The sequence below is a fragment of the Alosa alosa genome, chromosome 3 (genome assembly GCF_017589495.1).
Source record: "Alosa alosa isolate M-15738 ecotype Scorff River chromosome 3, AALO_Geno_1.1, whole genome shotgun sequence".
NCBI lineage: Eukaryota > Metazoa > Chordata > Actinopteri > Clupeiformes > Clupeidae > Alosa > Alosa alosa.
Window position 1 is genome coordinate 15,094,847 of NC_063191.1, and position 19,762 is coordinate 15,114,608.

Genomic DNA, 19,762 nt, shown 5'->3' on the forward strand with positions numbered 1-19,762 from the left:
CTGTAGCTCGACTTACCTGTGCATGTAAACATACTGACTGACAAAAAAATCAGAATGAGTAATTATAACAGACGAGTAGCCCTGTGGACACACAATATTGTTGGAAAATTGAGATGTGTGAAACACTATTTGACTCAAATGGTAATCAGAAATAATTTGTTATCAAAAAAAGACTAAAATGTGTTGACTAAAACTGACTAAGACTAAGATACTTTTAGTTTTCTTTTGACTAAAACTAGACTAAAATGACGAGACTTTTAGTCAACTAAAACTTGACTAACAAAAATGATATTTGAATGACTAAATATGACAAAGACTAAAAAGGACATTTCGTCACAAGACTAAGACTAAGACTAAATTAAAAATAGGTGACAAAATTAACACTATTAACCTTTTAAGTTATTTAACACCATTACTACCACACATATGGTGAGTTTCATCACAGTTGAATAATTTTGTATACGCCTGAAACTGGTGTGTGCACAACCTCTATCAATGTAAATGCAAAAAAAAGTAAAAATAGAAAAAATAGAATCAGGTTGTCACATCAATACCATCCAATCAGTTAAGCCAATTAGAAGCCAATTATTATGACATTATCAATCATTTCTTATTTAAAAGGCACAACCTTGTTTGAGGTATCTTATCAAGTCACTATAGCACTGAAATATTTCACAGGTCAGAGAACATAGACAAATTTAAAGTCTAGAAAAAAAACTGTAAAACAGAAAGAAGAATGGAAAATAGCAAACGCAAGTGTTGCGATATAAGCTTGTGAACTCAAGACCTTGTGCTGTCCTTGTGTGAGCAAAGGAGTGTGTGTAACCTTAGCTAGTCGTGTCTCCTCATTTGATGCCTTTAAGCACAACTAACTTCTCAAACAGTGTTGCATTCAGACGACACCTATGGGGCCTGTTAATCAGTCCAGCAAAGGAAAATAAACGCTCTACTGGAGCAGAGGGCCTTGACCATGCGAGGGTGCCACAGACAGACAGAGACAGCTTAGATAGCTGTCAGCACAGTGTTTCACAGAAAGTATTTTACAGTATTTTGAAAATACAAAAATACACAACACTGAAGTATTTTGATACAAAATATGAAGGCATTTTCATCATCTCAAATGCGTATTTTAAATACATGTATTAGAAATACTGCCCATCCCTGGGCTTAATCTACCGGCCCTGACTGTTTTACTGGTTTTGAGCACATTCATTAGTGGACATGGGAGTTCATCTAGCTATTGAGCATACCATAGGAAGCTGCTGACCAACGTTCTGCGACTGTACCTTACTCTCTACCTTACACTAATATTTAGCCTGATCTTTAAATCCAAGTGTCAACACAGTTCAACACAGTTCATTGCATTAAGTGGTAGTGGCCATTGTCCCTCTCCCTTCAGGACCATACCTCCCATATGTGTCTTCCCTTTCGTTTCCTGCTGCCTCCAGGTGCTCTCTCAATGCTGCTGACAAAGGGCTCCGTATGAACAGAGTTTGATAGTTAACCACCGCCTCCCTAGATGACCCCTGCGTGGCCCTATACGATTTCATCTAATCTGCCTGCTCAGCTAAAAGAATAAAAGGACGGTTCTCATTAGCCAGGCCTTCTCTTCCCTGTCTCCCCGCTGACCCAACGCCAGGTGTGGGGGCAGCGGGAGACCTAATATGCCGCAGAGACCCAGAAAACCACATCTGGCGCCGGCCGAGGCGAACAAACGGTGCCCCTTAGTGCAGTGTGCGCGCGTGTTCCGGAGCTGGGTGGTCAAGGCTGGGAGAGTGGGCGTCGTGCACACCCACCGAAAGGATGCTGTCAGCGTTTATATATGTGTGTGTGTGTGTGTGTGTGTGTGTGTGTGTGTGCGTGTGTGTGCGTGTGTGTGTGTGTGTGTGTGTGTGTAAGTGTCTGTGGTTGCTCCCCACATGCTGATGTTACTGTATGATGAGCGGCAGTCAATCTCACACTCGTCTCCTCTAGTGATAGTGATCTCCCACTGTGACCATAAATGTTTTTCAAAGGAAATAGTTTGGTTTCCATTTGTTTTATTTTATTTTATTTCAAGTAGCTGGCTTTTTATATATAATGTATGATTTCATCTTATACATCTGCACCCCCGACTAAGAATGCTACGCCACTCTAAATCAGAGCTTTTCTCTGTGAGTTCTGTTGTGAGTGCTTCACAGGGGGTCATTATTTTGTGTCTGCAAGTGTTTTCTATCACTCTCTTCACTCGCATGGTCAATTGCTGTGTTCACACTGCATTGACTTCTAGTAGTAGGCAAGTAGTAGGTTATCATTGACTTTCTGTCAAAAAAAAACCCGCCCCCTGAAACGTAAATCATGTCATAACCACACCCCTTTTTATGCAAATTACTCATGTGTTGTTTGTTATTGTTTTGGTGAGTCACGTGTCACGAGTGATGTCAAACAGGGCCCCGCCTCCTTGGCAGCCATATTGGATGTTGAGTCATGTGACCATCATGTGACTGGTGTCAAACAATGCCACGCCCCTTGGCAGCCATTTTGGATGTAGAGTCATGTGACAGTCATGTGACTGGTGTCAAACCCCATGGCGGCCATATTGACCCCAAACCCACATGTGTGTTTTGTTGTTATTATTATGTGCCGCTAACAGAGGCTGTGACGACAGAAGTGGGTTATACTAACGAAATGCCGCTTGCCAAAACATTGGTTGGGGGCTCTGCTGATAACAAAAACGACTCTGAAGATAGAGGAGTGGCCACACTTGATTGTCTCAGCCTCTGTATAGTCAACAGTCTCAAGGTTTGGGGCCAATATGGCCGCCATGGGGTTTGACACCAGTCACATGACTGTCACATGACACGTGATTTATGACATTTCAGGGGGCGGGGCTTATTTTGACAGAAAGTCAATGATAACCTACTACTTTGGCATTTCTGACATGCCAGAAATCCAATTAGATCAGACCGAAACTGGAACGTTGATTGTTATTTGTTCTAATTGGCTGTTGGGAGCCTGCTCAAACTAACAAATCAGAACCAACCCCATTATGTGTGTGTGAAATTATAAGATATAATTTACACATTTAAGTCCCAGTGTATTAAATTTGTGGAGCAAACACTGCTGAGGAGGACTGCTGTTTACTACATGTTTTTTACATTTAACTACCCATGGGTAAGGAACTCTCTCTGATATGAACTGATCTGATAGTCCTGTAACATGCACTTTTCCTTGTCATATACTTACACTATCCTTCTTTTCTTTCATACTAATATCTGCTCCTGTCTCATTCAAAAATAAAAAATATCCCCATTAACAGAAAGAGAGAGTTGGCTGAGTAGGCTGTGCTGTTGCATTCAGAGTGAGTTGAGGAAAACAGTTCAAGTGGTACATCAGAAGTTTCACCACAGGGTCCCTTGTTGAGATCTCCATGTCCTATTCAACTTTGTCATGCTGAGACCAGACAGGAGTTTCAGAGCGCTGTTGTGGAGGGTGCTCTCAATACTGTTTTCTGATTTTCCTTGTGACAGTGACGTTCTACGTGGTCTTCTCCTCTGGTTAGCCCCACAGCCACATCCGTGTTTTTCCTTCAAGCCTTTCATAGTTTCCAGTGTATTGTTCAGTTCCTTTAGAGCTGCCGTACTCCAAGAGATGGCTCTTCACATAGTCCATGATGTCCTCTGTATACTGTAGCCTTTGCCTCTCTCTCTTCTGCACAGGTCCATCTTTCCTACTGTTCTTTAACCTACTTTCTTTTACCTTCTCTACCATAGCCCTACATTCCACATATACCTACTAATTTCCCATATATACATTCAGATTAATATTCTCTACATGTCCCTCAAACACCCTGGATTCTCTAGTCCTCTAGGAAAGTTAATAGCTTTACTCTTACTGCTCCCCATATCAGTGTCTACTTGATATTTTTATTTTTATTTTACCTTACGCCTAAGAGCAAACCAAACAAAATGTGATGACAATCTTATCAGATACCCAATGTTCTCAGGCCTATTTTGCGCATACCCAAAATTACTACCTACGCATAGGCAGTAAGGCCACTACCACTATTACTGGCAGGAAATAGTGCACTCTTCCGCCTCAACCTTAGGCAGGAAAACCCTCTACCTCCATCCCAGGTAGGAAAACCCTCTACCTCTATTATAGGTAGGAAAACCATGTACACAACCACTACCCCTCTCATGGGTAGGACAGGCCTTCCCTATTTTACCAGCTTAAAAAGTGTAAAATAAGGGACTCACCACCAAGTTGTCTGTGACCACCAAATCCAGTCGTTACTGTATCCAAGACACAGGAGGATTCCCTCGGCTAGGCTGGGTGCCGCAAAGCAGTGTTTGTTGCCAATGACGGCCTTCTCCCAAGATCACAAAGAGATCTCCCTCCAGTCGACATGGTTGGGGTCCTGTGCCTTTGGTCCTCCTCACTGTGCCTCATAGATAGGTAATCCCATCCTCGTCGCCATTGATGTGGTCAAAATTAATCCAAGACAACTGGTGTGAGACTGCAGCTTTATTCACAACGCCGGGAGCATGTTACCCACATGAAATGTCAAAGTAACAAGCCCACACATCTGTGGGTGAAGCCAACTCTTATACCCTTAACACACACCCACGGAAAATCGCAAGTTGCCACCCACCAGTGATCACCTAACCATCTGCTTTTTTAACAGAGAAGAAAAATGTTTACCACCCCTCATCCTGAGGGTCACCCCTAGTTCGGTGACACAGGGGTTATCTTAGCTTTCCTAAGTCAAAACATTCCAACATAGGGGTTTCAGATGACACAAGAGTCAGAGTAAGAGGATGGTAATTAGATTTCACTACATGTATGTAAGGTATACTAAACATTCAGTGAGAGACATATAAAAATGATCCCACAGCACATCGTTGCCAGCTGTTGCAAGCCGTCGCAAAGCATTCACCATGTCTAGTCACAGTTGCAAGGCTTTAGAACGTTGCAGCAAGTTGCTGGTTTATAGAATGTTGCAGCTCATCTCGTTGCGAATCCTTGGTGTGAATTGGGCTTAAGGCTCAGCTTAGAACCAAGCCACTCCCACAGCATGCTATTGATATTTGTATTTGTATTTATGTGTTCCGTCTCTTTCTGTTTACTTTCTGCTTCTGCAAACTTCATTAGAAACCCCACCACTTAACATCTGTTGTATACATTGTCATCTGTATTTACAATGAGTATTTAATGTGCACCATGGTGTGTATTATGCCCTCTTATCTATTTAGATTACACAGTAATGCTAACAGCAACAGTAGCATAATTTGTCTAAATCTCCTGTCTGTAGAGACGCCACCTCCCACCATGTTATAATGATCAGTACATCTGTTCACACTTTGATTTGATTGGCAGATTTTATTTGAATTATTCATGGATGTGTTGTTGTGGCTGTGTTCTCCCCCAGCATCCAACCCATGCGAGGGCAACGCCGGCAGAGGTCCCTGCTCTCACCTGTGCCTGATCGACTACAACCGCACTGCCTCCTGCGCCTGTCCCCATCTCATGAAACTGGCGCCCAACAAGCGCTCCTGCACTGGTGAGCACACTGGCATTCTTCCCAGAGAGGAGAGAGAGAGAGAGACAGAGAGAGAGAGAGAGAAATAGAGAGAGAGGGAAACAGAGAGTGAGCGAGCGAGTGAGTGAGTGAGTGAGTGTGTGTGAGAGAGAGAGAGAGAGAGAGAATATTTTTGAATTTTAACAGCTCTTTATTACAAAACACACGATCACATTACCATAAAACCATCACTTTTTTTAGAAAAACTGAAAATCAAAGAAAATAACCTGAAAAAAATAATTCATTATCGACCAATGAGCATATTGCTCCACCTTGGCACCATTCTTCTTCAAAAGAATTAAAATCACCTTTTGTTTCATAAAAGTCAAATTCTAATTTTACTCTTGATTTCACCAGGCGAATAAAAATGTCAATTACATCATGGTCAGAGTCTTTTTCAATCTTATTCTTCCTACTTCTTCTCTTCTCTTAGCATTCCCAAAGATATAATTAATCATTTCACACTTGCAACGTTCTTTCTGAACATATTTAAACCCCAATATGAAGGTCTGAATAGAGAAAAACTCTCCAAAACACACTAATAGCTTTGCCAACAACTTAAACAAAGGTGGCAGTCTGAAACAATTTGAGTAGGCATGAAAAACAGTCTCTCTCTCCAAAAAAAAAAGGACATTCATGGCTTACATTTTGATTTAAAACAGAAATAAAAGAGTTAACTGCCAAAATACCATGCAGTAACCTCCATTGTAAGTCCCCAGCTCTTTTAGTTAATGGTGGTTTGTATAGAGATTTCCACTCTGGTTGAACATTACTTACTAAACCAAAAGTAGAACGCCAAGGCGTGTCAACCTTTCCATCTAGCCTTTCTTTATTTATCACTTTAACACAAGTCTTGTAAAGACATTTACCATTGACTTCGGGCTGAAATCTATTTCTTTTTTGGAGGGGGCAAAAAAAATACCTTTACAATCATTTAATTTCGTGTAAGTGACAATTCAGGAAAAGGGTCTTCTCTATCAGGAATCAAAACGCCATCAACATAATTCTTTATCATTTTGCTCCACGTGATGTTAGTTCTGTTCTCCAGCAATGCAAGATCTTATCCACCATACATAAGGACCTCACTCCCATGCGTTACAGCCAGTGTGGCACTGTCCATAAGAGAGCCTGATACATCCACCAAATGACATAAGCGTGTAAGTCCAGTACTGCATAAATAACTGTTCAATCCAGGCATTACATTCTTTGAAATGTCCAGTCTTGATCCATAGATTAGAGGCTCCTCTAGGAGCCAATGCAAAGAACCAGTCTCTTCCATTCGGCTAACATTAAATAAACCCCAGATCTTTAAAAGTCCTTTATAAAAAACAGGTAAATCAATACAATGTATTGCATGAGGATCCAGGAAAAACAAAGATTTGTCTAAACCCAAACCACTCACATTATGCATGATTTCACAAGCCACAGACCTCCAAACAAGATCTTCTGGCCCAGTAAGAAACCTCTGAATGAACTGAAGCCTAAAAGCAGCTGCTCTACTGGGCAAATGGATTAAACCCTGGCCACCTTCTTCTTTTGGTAAATACAAAACACTCTAAGGGATCCAATGCAACTTATCCCAGAAGAAATCTATTAGGGTTGACTGGATCTTCATTAAAAGACCTGATGGTGGATCTAAAACAGCCAGCCGATGCCACAAAAAGGATGCCACTAGATTATTGATAACCAGACAGCGTCCCCTATATGACATCTGAGGTAGTAGCCATGTCCATTTTTTTAATTTAATTTTTTCAATTTAACCCTTCTGGGAGTTTGGCTGGTCCATCTACCCAATTACCTATCTGAAAAGCATCACTTTTTTTCCAGTTGACTTTTGCAGATGATATCACTCCAAAATCCTTCACAACATCATTTAAGGTATCAACATCATTTTGATCATTGACTACTACAACCAAATCATCGGCATATGCTGATAAACAAAAACCTTTTCACAATTGGACAGAGAAAAAGTCAGTCATTTTACACCTTAATTTGTGAAGCAAAGGTTCTATTGCCATGGAATAGAGCATTCCAGACAATGAACAACCTTGTCTTACACCTCTTAGTGCTTTAAAAGGGGGACACAAACCACCATTAACTTTCACTATACTCTCAATGTCATTATAGAGCACCTTAATTAAATTAATAAAACCCGAATTGAATCAAAAGCCTCTAACACCCCCATAAATACTTATGCTCAACTCTGTCAAAAGCTTTTTCCTGATCCATGAAAACAAATCCAAAATTTTTTTTTTTAACTTACTAGAAACTTCAATTGCATCTCGAACAAGGAAAATATTGTCAAAAAATTGACCTTTCAGGAATACAGTAGGTTTGATCAACATGTATTATTTGTTCCATCACTTCTCTCAATCTAGTTGCTAGTGCTTTGGAAAACATTTTAACATCAATGCACAGGAGAGACACTGGGCCAATGCTTCAAGTCGGTCAAGTCACTTTTTTTTTGGTAACAGTGTCAACACAGCCCTTCGACAGCTCAGAGGAAGGATTCCTTTCTCTATACTGTCATTCAGCACTTCATGGAGATCTTTCCCCAATACTGACCAAAAGCCTGTAAAACTCAACTGGCAGTCCATCAATGCCAGGAGCACGTCCATTTTCCATACCCATCAGGGCTGTATAGAGTTCTTTCAGTGATAAAGCTCCATCCAGCATCTTTGCTGAAGCCTTTGAAAGCGTTGGCAAGTCATGAAGGAAACCACGTTCAATCTCCTGATTTCCAACCAATTCACTTTTAAAAAGTTCTGAGTAAAAACTCCTTACTCGTTGTCTTATTTCATTTGGCTTAGTCAACAATGTTCCTGTTTCTGAGCGCACAGCATGAATTAACTTTTTTCTTCCATTTTTCTTCTCTAAATTAAAGAAATACTTAGACGGAACATCCATTACAGATACATTTTGTATTCTTGAGCGGATCAAAGCGCCCTGTGTTTTTTCCCCAAAAATCAGCCAATTCCACTTTTTTACTTTTAAGTAATTCTATTTGTTCTGAATTTCCTTTGTTATCAACCACATTTTGCAAATCCACAATCTCCTTTTCTAAAGTTTTCATGGATCTAGCTAGGTCTCTACTGACATTGAAAGTATATTTTTGACATACATGTTTAATTTGAATTTTTGCTACATCCCACCATTGTTGCAAAGAGGGAAAAAAAGGCTTCTCCAACTTAAAACTCTCCCAAAAAACAGCAAAAGCTTCTCTAAAAGTTTGATCGTCCAACAACATCTTATTAAAATGCCATCACGCACTTTTTTTGGGTTTAACCGCAGATTTTATAAGTACACAACATGCCATGCAATGGTCAGAAAAACCAACAGGACTGATATAGGAACATCGAAAAGCACTAAAAAAAATGCTTAAAACAGTACATTTGGTCAAGTCTTGCCATTGATAAATAATTATCACGACAATGAGACCAACTATATTGCCTTTGTTTTTTGTGAAAAGATCTCCATATGTCAATCAATTCATATGCTTCAATTAACTCAATAAGACGCTTGCGAGAGGCTACATGAGGTTCTACATGATTTCTATCTAAAATATCAGCAGTACAATTAAAATCACCACCCAGAAAAAGAAAATCAGTACTATTACATGCACCAAGAACATCACCAAGCTTATCCAAAAAACACATCCTCTCTGCAGCTAAGGTAGGAGCATAAACACAAATGAAAACAAAAACATAATTTTCAAAAACTGCTTTTACTTTCAATAGTCTTCCTTTAACCACCTCTTCCACATCATAAGAATATGGAAGAAACGACTTTGAAAAGAGGATAGCAACACCTCCACTTAAGGACGTATTGTGACTGAGTATGGCACGCCCATCCCACTCCTTCACCCAATCAACTTAATTAGTTAAGTAAGCTATGTGTCTCTTGAACAAGGAAAACATCAATATTTTTCTGTCTGCTTAATTCATAAAATTCTGCTCTTTTCCTCCCGTCTCTGGCCCCATTCAAATTCAAAGTAGCGACTCTAACTTAGCCCATTTCAAAAAAAAGAAAGTAACCAGAAAAAAAGACAAAGAAAATAAACATACATATTTTACTGAGTATCACCATCATTTCAATCGGTTCTCCTTTTTTCAACTTGTGCACAATCTTAACCAATGAAACATCTCTTGGTCAGTAAAACCTCCGTCCTCATTTGTCCTCATTAGATATTTGGCATCATCAATGAACTGTTGTATATTGGAAAAATAATCCTCAACCTTGACATTACGCACAAATTTGGTAGTCTGTAAAAAATGGCTTATCTCCTGAGTGGAGTACACGACAACTAACGGTTGAGAAAGCTCTTGTGATTGTGAACTTGACAAACTAGAATCAGTGGAGTAACCATCACTCTCATGGTCATTATCTGTAGTTGGTAGCTCAACATCAATGTCTTTTTTCAATTGTTTTGTAGCTTTATTACTAGAGAATTTCTTTCGTTTTATTTTTGGGAATTTTGAAAACATTTTCCTCTCGGACCGTTTCACAGCCAGCCTCCTCTGCTTGTGTACCAGCTCTCTCATTAACCAACTCTACAGTCTCCGTAACCCCTGCAGGTTCACAAGAACTGCCCTCATCCATGATCACATCGGCTTGTCTTGAGCGCAGCCAAAATTATTTCAGACTCCGCTGTTTTTTTTTTATTTCAGCGGCTTCGCTCGATTCGGTCACTTTTTGGTCACATTCTCTTTCTCAACCACGTTTGATAAATCCGTGTCGGCACATGTAATTCTACCACTACAGACACAGACTCTGCACCACCAGCCGTAATAGTGGGCGGGTCAGATGGCTCAGTTTCCTCACCAATTTCAGAATCATTTGCAGGTGTATCAGTTTGTTCCTTAACATTATCTTTTTTGTTTGGGCAAGCACGAACCAAATGTCCATGTCCACCACAACCAAAACATTTCATTGAGTCTGATGTTGCATAAACAGTGTAATCATAGCCATCAACATTAAACTTGAACACTGCGCTAAAATCACAGTCCTGTTTCAGAAACATATGCACCTGGCGTCTAAAAGACACCATATGGCTCAACAAAGTTGACTTGCATCCCACAGGTATTTTTCTTAACTTGAGACACCACTTTGCCATGCCGAAAGTTCTCTGATTAACACCTCATCTTTTAAGAACGGTGGCACGTTAGACAATGTGATTTTCTTAGATGGGCTACTAAGTGGAAGAACAGGGGCAAGCCAACCATCAATTTCAATTCCAGATTGAACAACTTCATAGGCTTTTTCGATTGTACTCAAAAAAAGAACGATCGCATTGTTCATTCTAGATGCCGACAATACATTATCGTATCCAACAATTTTACCCACCGCTAAACTACACGCTTCCACACTAACACTAGACACCACTTTAACGCCATGCCGTCTGGTTAAACAATCAAGTTTTGATTTAGGAGTTGCCATACTACCCAGCTTAATGCTGGCAGCAGACTCTCAACTCAATTAACAAACAATACTATCGAACAAATAAATATTTAAACAAACAAAAAGATAGAAAAGTTAGAATGTAAAGGGCACTCACTCAAGCCAGAATCGGCCTTCAGTCACGCTCACACTCTGCACACGCACTCACTTCCGCTCAGAGAGAGAGAGAGAGAGTCTGGCATGTGGTATCCAGGATTTATATGTGATACCGTGCAGACCAAATGAGCTTGTCATAGTGTTGTTGATTGAATAAAGATAAATCAAATATTTATATGTGTGTGTGTGTGTGTGTGTGTGTGTGTGTTGTATGCAGACTTGGTAACTGTGAAAACTAACCAGAAAACTGGTTAATGTAAATGGGAACTGATGGTTTAAAAGGAAAGTGAAGGATCACCGCACACTGGGGGATTTTCTTTGCTGGTTTATTATTTTTTAATGAACGACACGTTTCGCCAATGCTTCATCAGGTTCACTCCTATGGTAACTGATATGGATTATGACTCAGTTATTTAATCAATTCAAATTAATCCAATGGTCCAATGAGTCATTGAATAGATCTAACAAAACAGGCCAAGTATAGATTTGTGGATTAATACATTTAAGTTTTAACCTTGAACACAATAATACTCTCAGTAGATGATGTTATGTTCTCTATACATTTTGCCCCTATAGGGCAGACTGCAGTAACCTTAACTGAGATTTGTGTTGTGACAGTTATAGTAACCCATCCGTGTCTCCCTTTGACTCCTTCGCCACCCCATAGCACTGAAGAAGTTCCTTCTGTACGTGAGACGAACAGAGATCCGTGGCGTGGACCTCGAGAACCCTTACCTGAACATCATGACCGCCCTGACAGTCCCCGACATCGACGACGTGACAGTGGTGGACTACGACGCCCAAGAGGAGCGGATCTATTGGGCCGACGTCAAGACCCAGACCATCAAGCGGGCTTTCATCAACGGAACCGTGCTGGAGACTGTTATCTCTGGAGGTAGGGCTTGACACACACAGAGTACCTGTCCCAACACCAATCACACCGACTCCAGCCCTCGGGGATTTCTCACTATGTGTGTCCTTCTGTAAGCTGAGGAGTGTTATTTCTGGAGATGCCCAAGTGAAGGCTTTTCAGAGGCGACTGTCAAGATAGGTAGCCTGGAAGGGTTCTTGCAGAGAGATTGCTGCTCATGGTGCCAAATACAAAGATCTCTAGACCACTTGTCGGTTCCCTCCTCAAAACGAGAGAGAGAGGACACTTTCAGTCCATTTATCCTCAAAATGACTGTTCCTTTGGCATGTGTCAGAAAGTCATTCTCTCGTGGTGACTTGGCCAATCAGAATGCTGTGCATATCAGTCTGTCTCATAAGGTGGCTGTTACTACAAGGATAACCATAACGACACTTCATATCAATCCTGACCATCACTAGGCACTGGGATATTTCAGACAGTTAGGGATGATTTGGGCTCATTTTGCACTTCTCGAGGTAGGATGAAGGAGATAAGTGTTGACCACGCGAAGGTCAGGAGAACCCAGGGACCACACGTAAAGTACATCTGCACTCCATCATGTGAATCCCTTTGGGATAAATGCATCTACTAAATGGAGATGTTTGAAAATCAAGACAAACCACCTCACACTGCTGATGGTTTATTGAGAGTGGTGGCTAGTCTTGATTTTCATTCATGGTCCAGTCACCAACCTGCACCTGATTAGTGGCTGTGCATAGGGTGTTTTTTGTTTAGTAAATAGTCGTGTGATAGATGGTGAGGTGGTGATGAGACTGACACAAAACGGAGGGGTGGGGGTGTTCTCACATTTATTCCTTTGGTAAAATAGAAACACAAAACAGGCTCTGGTGTTCTTCTCTCGTCAAAAACGGAAACAAAATATCCTCTCTGCTTAGAAAACAGCATCGTAAAATAAGGCCAAAACGTATCGCTCTAAAAAATAAAAAAATTTTTCTCAAAACTGAGCAGAATATAAAAGTTAGTTTGTTCAGTGTAGTTTTTGTCTGTTCCATGCTCAAGCTGCAGGAGCAGGAGAGAATAATAAATATCGATACACATGTTGTTTGCTGGACATGCCTCATACGCTATATGCTGGACGTGAACACCCACCATGCCACCATGGCAGAAACGTCGGCAACAAATCTGCACTGTTTACAGGTGTCAACAACTCCCTATTTTCATTTTCAGGAAATGTTCTCACAGTGCCTTAGTTTCCCCTCGCTTGGTAGGTCATGTTATCTGTCTTGGTCAGAGCCGATACAGAATGCAGGGGGAGATTTGTATTACTGATAATCATGCAGGCTGAACTCCAGGTGCTGTCCACAAGGTAATGGCCAACACAAAAAAAGGAAAAAAATGAAAAAGAACACGATGGAAGACCCAGCAATGTGAGACAAGGTCAAGGTCAAGGTCAAGGTCAAGGTCAGGGAAGCTTTAGTCAATCACTCACCAGCGGGAAGCCTCCAATGATGTGCATGTCCATCTCCAGCAAGTAGATTCAGACTCCCATAGTTCATTAGTTGGTCTCCTCAGAGAGCGGTTAGGGCTAACAGGAATGCACTGCAGTAGGAGGGGAGGGGGGAAAACAGAAGAAGAAGAAGAAGAAGAAGAAGAAGAAGAAGAAGTCGTCATCACCATGATAGAGGAGCAGTAGCAGTAGTCGTGAGCTGTTTAATATGCACAGTGGAGTCCTTCCTCCTTCTCTTCCGCTGGAGCAGCTGTTTCTGTGGAGAGTTCAGCAACCCCAATAAGTCATTGGTGCCAGCACTACACCACACATTCTCCACACACGGAGGGGGACACATCTGCTTCTTCTCTCACTATTCTTTTCTCTGTAGCATTCTCTGTCTGTAGTTTCTCCCTCTCCCATTCTCCCTCTCTCATTCTCCCTCTCTCTCTCTCTGTGTGTGTTCTTTCTTTCTCTATAACTCTCCTTCTCTCCATCTCTCTCTCTCTCCCTCTCTCTCTCTCTCTCTCTCTCTCTGTGTGTGTGTGTGCATGTGCTTTCTATCTTTCTCTATAACTTGCCATCACACTCTCTTTCTCTTCCTCTCCTGCCTCTCTTACACTTATGTGCATTTTTTCTCGTTGTGTGTCTTTGTGTTTATACCTCTCTTTATGTCTTTTTTTCCCTTTTCCATATCTCTCTCTCTCTCTTCCTCCCCTCCACCCCTCCTCCTCTATCCCTTTCTCCCTAGACATAGTGAACTGCCGTGGCTTGGCGTTGGACTGGCTGTCTAGGAACATGTATTGGCTGAGCTCGGAGAACGACGAGACCCAGATCAATGTGGCCCGTCTGGACGGCTCGTTAAAAGCCACCGTCATCCACGGCATTGACAAGCCACGCTGTCTCGCTGTGCATCCCACCAAAGGGTAGGCCAGTCCACCAGCTAATGATCATATTGTCATATTGCCTTGTTTTGGTGTCTCTAAATGGTGTGCATGCACACAGGGACTTTGGGGGACCAAAAACTCTATGGAATGTCACTATGTGATAAATATATCTTTGTATTGATGTAACCTTTAACCGACACAGACTCCATAGCCTTACTGGGTTCAATTTAAAAAGCCATCACTGTGCTTCGGTATGTCTTCAACATGCCGTACCAATGAGCCTAGTTCATTGGCATTGCATTCAGAGAGGAGGTTTATCATCTCATAGGTCCCCAGCTGTGATCCCAAATGTCTTGGGTTCGAAGCCCTACCGCCCCACTACCCCCAGGTCCTAAAGCCAGATGAAAGAGAGCTCATGATAACCCAAGGCTACGAATGCAGGGCTACACACGATTGGAAATGACGGCGTTACTCAGACGCCCGTGTGTGTCCCTCCTCTGTCCCCTTCTCATCTCTCTCTCTCTCTCTCTCTCTCTCTCTCTCTCTCTTTCTCTGCAGCAAAATCTACTGGACAGATGGGAGCACCATAAACCTGGCCAACATGGACGGCAGCAACAGGAAGGTGCTTCATCAGAATCAGAGGGACCCAGTTGGTAAATGTTTCGCCTCATCTATTTCTCTGTCCTGTTTATTTATTTGATTATTTGTACTTTTTTATTTGTATATTGTTTGTCTGTTATGTAAGAGCATTTGATGGTAGAGCCAAAGGTAGCGTGGCCATGCAGTGTTTGTATTTTCGTATTTAGACTATTTTTGAAAGATCTAAACAATGTTCCATCTTCCATTTCCCTGTTTATGTGTTTGTAGTGCAGTCTAACCTTCTCTTACAAATTGTCAGTTGAAAGCACACAGAGGCACACACACACTCACACACACACACACACACACACACACACACACACACACACACACACACACACACACACACACACACACTTTGTATTTTTCATAGTGCATATTGACCTGAGAGACTGCTTTAGAGAAAATGCCTGTGTACGTGTGTTTGTGTGCATCTGTATGTGTGTGTGTACCTAACTCTGCAATGTCCTTTCTGTGAACCCTTTGTGCCTGTACCTGTGACTATATCCTGTAGCTATGAGAGTGAGCGAGTGATAATTTTGTCCATCCAGGGCCACCGTAGGCTCTGAGATAAAAGGGACAGATTTGACTTGATGTCCCTGTGTCTCTGTTCTCACTTCTGACTCAGTTATATCCAAAGACACTTTTAAACAGTAATGACACAAGACACCACAGGCACAACATTTGTTAGCTGTTGTTTACAACAGAAGGCTGACATGTGGTGTAAATAAAACATAAATAAAACATAGCCATTGACGAAAGATAAACGTTTTTGTCAGTCACTGAATTGAAATATTTTTGCCATCTGGCTTAAGTTTAGTTTTGTTGATATTTTTTATTGCCTCATGGGTTATACTAAAAAAGTTGTACGATGCAATTGTGTGTGTGTGTGTCTGTCTGTGTGTGTGTGTCTGTGTGTCTCTCTGTCTGTGTTCAGGTATGTCTCTCTCCTTCCCACCACAAGCAGCCTCAGTCATATAGGTCCTCCCTGTCATTTAAGGCCAAGGTCGAAGCAGAGAGAAAGAGGAAGAGAGAAAGAGAGAGAGAAAGAGAGAGAGAGAGAGAGAGAGAAAGAGAGAGAGAGAGAGAGAGAAAGAGAGAGAGAGATTGCCTCCCAGCCACCTAACCCTGGGTATAATTAGAATGATAAACCACCCATTTTTCTTTTCCCTTTGGCACTGAACTGGGCAGAACAGACAGTATATACTGTGTGTGCTGTCTCGCGGTGTGTGTGTGTGTGTGTGTGTGTGTGTGTGTGTGTGTGTGTGTGTGTGTGTGTGTGTGTGTGTGTGTGTGGACCAGACGTGTTGTAAATAACTCCATTCTTTGCTGATGGAGACTGTAGTGTCTCTGAGCACAATTGAAATATCCTTTGACACGGCGGCTTGTCATCATCAATACTGCCGGACTGTCAGCAGTCCAGCCCTGAGTCCGCTTCTCCAGAGCGCCTTTAGATGGAGTCACTTTTTGGTCGAGTGATTTACGATGTCAAACGGAGGTCACACAGATTCTTAAGCAGCAGGGAGTCGTTTGATGCAGCAACATTTGAGACTCTACACACACACACACACACACACACACACTGCATACGTCCTGTACAGAAGTGCACATAGACACACGCGCACACACACACAGTGCATATGTCCTGTATGTACACACACACACACAGACACAGACACACACGCACACTACAGAGATTGACAGATTGCGTGGCCTCTTAATGTACCACCATAATAGTGCTGACAGAGGATGTTTACTCGTACATGTTTGTCAATAACTGTAACTGTACCGTTTTATGTGTGCTAGTCAGGCCAGGAAAGCACATAGTGGAGCCAAGAGCTATATGGTAAAAGTCAGAATGTCTCAACCCTACTCAACCTCCACCCCCCTCCCTCTCTCTCTCTCTTTCTCTCTCCTGCTCACTCCCTCTTTCCCTGTTTCTGTTTTTTACTTCCTCACTCCATCTCCCCTCGCTTTCTGTCTTTATTTCTCTTTGCTGACCCTCTATCATTCGTCCATCTTGTCTCTGCCCTTCTTTCCCATCTCTCCACTCTTGTTCTCTCTTTATCCCTCCTCTTTCACTGTCTCTGTCTCTCACTCCCCCCTCCCTCTTTCATTTCCTCCTCCGTCTTAATTTCTCTTTTCTAACCCTGCATCATCCCTCCATCTCTCCTTTGCCCTCATCTCCCCATTCTTACTCTCTCTTTCCCTCCTCTATCATTCTATCACCCCCATGCCCCCACTCATTCTCTCTATCTCTTTTCTCTTCATCCCCTGCTCTCTCCCTCTATCTTTCTATCTCTCATTTCCTCATCCTTCTCTCTCTATCTCTTCTCCTCCCCAGGTCTCTCTATAGACTTCTCGGCCAGTAAACTCTACTGGATAAGCTCGGCCAATGGGACCATCAACAGGTGCAGCCTGGACGGCAGTGGATTTGAAGTCATGGAAACCATGAAGAGGGAGCTGACCAAAGCCACGGCGCTGGCCGTCATGGGTAAGTGGATATGTTCTCGCTGTGTATTACTGACTCTCCCTCCACGTCTCTTTTCTATCTCCTGTCTCTGTCCCCTCATCCCTTTCACACTCCCCCCCTTCCTCTCTGTAGCAATCTCTCATTGTACTGCTCGAGCAGGTTGCAGAGCACTGCTGTACTGCTATGTGTACTTTGTGTACTTTGTGTGTCTGGACATACTGGTAAGGTTTCAGAGCTTTTCTGGTGAGCCAGATGGACATATTTACACACACACACACACACACACACACACACACAAACACACACACACAGAAACACACACACACACACACACACACATACACACATACACACACACACACACACACACACACACACACACACACACACACACACACACACACACACAAGGCCTCTGTACTGACCTGTCATGAGTGAGTAGACGAGCGCTCGCACTGTCCTGTCCACCCAAAGGACAGCTCTGCCCTAATCTCCGCTCCGCTCCACTCCGCTCGATGACAGCTCAAGGGGTGTTGTCATGTGTGAAATCCCTCTGAGCGCACGGCCTCAGCCACGACCCCGGACATGACACAGCCGGGCACCACCAGGACACTCTCTCCATGTGTGAAATAACACGCGCCTGAGTCGATTAAACAACCATTGTTTTATTTATCTATTTATTTTTTAAGGAGCACAATGCACAAATATAAGTATTAGTATATATACTCTTTTGATCCCGTGAGGGAAATTTGGTCTCAGCATTTATCCCAATCTGTGAATTAGTGAATTAACACACTCAGCACACAGTGAACACACAGTGAGGTGAAGCACACACACTAATCCCAACACTGTGAGCTGCCTGCTACCACAGCAGCGCTCAGGGAGCAGTGAGGGGTTAGGTGCTTTGCTCAAGGGCACTTCAGCCATTCATACTGGTCGGGGTTCAAACCGGCAAGTCTGAAACGCTAACCAGTAGGCCACGGCTGCCCCAAACGTCTTTTACCTAAAAATTCCAGATTCAAACTTATTCTGATGCTACACTTATAATAGTGAGATTTACTGTAAATCTCTGATGTTGCCAATACGTTCCCGGAATGTTTTGAGTTAGAACTATGTAACGTTGTTGATAGGGTAGGATTGTGACACTTTTTATACAGTTTATGATTAACTGTGTACTGTCTTAGCCCTAAATGGTGTTTATATATTCGCCAACTGATATTCGCCAACTGATTCCTCTGAAATTGGATTTAATTTAATGTTTTGCACAGAGAATTATAATGTTGGCAACTGCAGTTAGCCCTAGTGACTGTTCATAGTCATAACATCAACGATAATTGATAAGCAAGGATGGTTGATGGATATAATTTCTGGCAAGGCTTGCAGAGGAGTTCCAAAGTGAGAAAGTTTCCACAGTAAAACTGCTCCAAACGGCTCAGTAAACAGACTAAAGATGTAATTATTCTTCATTCGGCCGACTCAACTGGGAACATCTCGCTAGTGAGCGAGGCGACCTGGATGGGAAAGTAAATGTAGGCCTCTTAGGATGCTGAAATGTATGTCTTGGCAAGAACAAGCCGGATAAGTTAATATGATTGATTTTTGGAGCAGATGGAGGCAGATAATGAAGACCATCTTGTCTCTGAAGACAGCTATTATGATAGAGAGCATCTGTTTTTTTTTTTCTTGTTTAAAAAAAACTAAAAATTTAATTACATCTCACGCCACATAGCATTATGTGATTTAAGAATTCGGAGTGTTTGATTGCAGAGATCTGTATGTGGATGAACCACAGTGGAAATATAGTATTTAGAGATTCAGGCATGTACTATTGCAACCACATTCTTGTTAGGTGGTTTAAGGCAAGAGGAAGGCAAGACAAACAGATTTTTTGTTTTGATGTAGAAGTCTGTCTAAGAGGAGTTAGGAGCTGGGCTGTCAGAATAAGTCTTTTGTTTTCACAACTAGGAGTATGTGTTCTCATTTCTCGCTGTTATTTTGCAGCTTGACTTAGTGTTCCCATACTGTAGCTCTGACTCCCACAAACATGGATATTTTGCTAACTAGTCATGCAGAGAAAAACACCAATTAGCCTGTCCTTAAATAAAGACACATCAATCAAGAAATGCCTAATTAGTTTATTATTGTGCCATAGCTCTATTGGAGTTCTTTAACTAGCTGCTTCAATTGCCTGAAGTAATCTCTTAAAAGCCTCAGTTGCATGGTTGTGAGGACATTAAGCACCGATAAGCAAATACTAGATTGTCAGTTTGAAATATATATTTTAAGATACTTT

The 19,762-nt window shown here is 42.0% G+C and overlaps 1 protein-coding gene across 11 annotated transcripts in view; it reads left to right on the forward strand.

Moving 5' to 3' along the window:
* Positions 1–19,762, forward strand: part of LOC125291559 (low-density lipoprotein receptor-related protein 1B-like) — a 344,912-nt gene that overhangs the window by 192,740 nt on the left and 132,410 nt on the right. For all 11 annotated transcript variants that reach the window (XR_007193020.1, XM_048238358.1, XM_048238347.1 and 8 more), the window contains 5 exons: positions 5,411–5,542; positions 11,781–12,008; positions 14,222–14,396; positions 14,916–15,010; positions 17,341–17,490. Coding sequence is in view for 10 of the 11 variants with exons in the window: in XM_048238358.1 (XP_048094315.1) it covers positions 5,411–5,542; positions 11,781–12,008; positions 14,222–14,396; positions 14,916–15,010; positions 17,341–17,490 (780 nt within the window). In the remaining variant the exon portion in view is untranslated. The remainder of the gene's footprint in view (positions 1–5,410; positions 5,543–11,780; positions 12,009–14,221; positions 14,397–14,915; positions 15,011–17,340; positions 17,491–19,762) is intronic.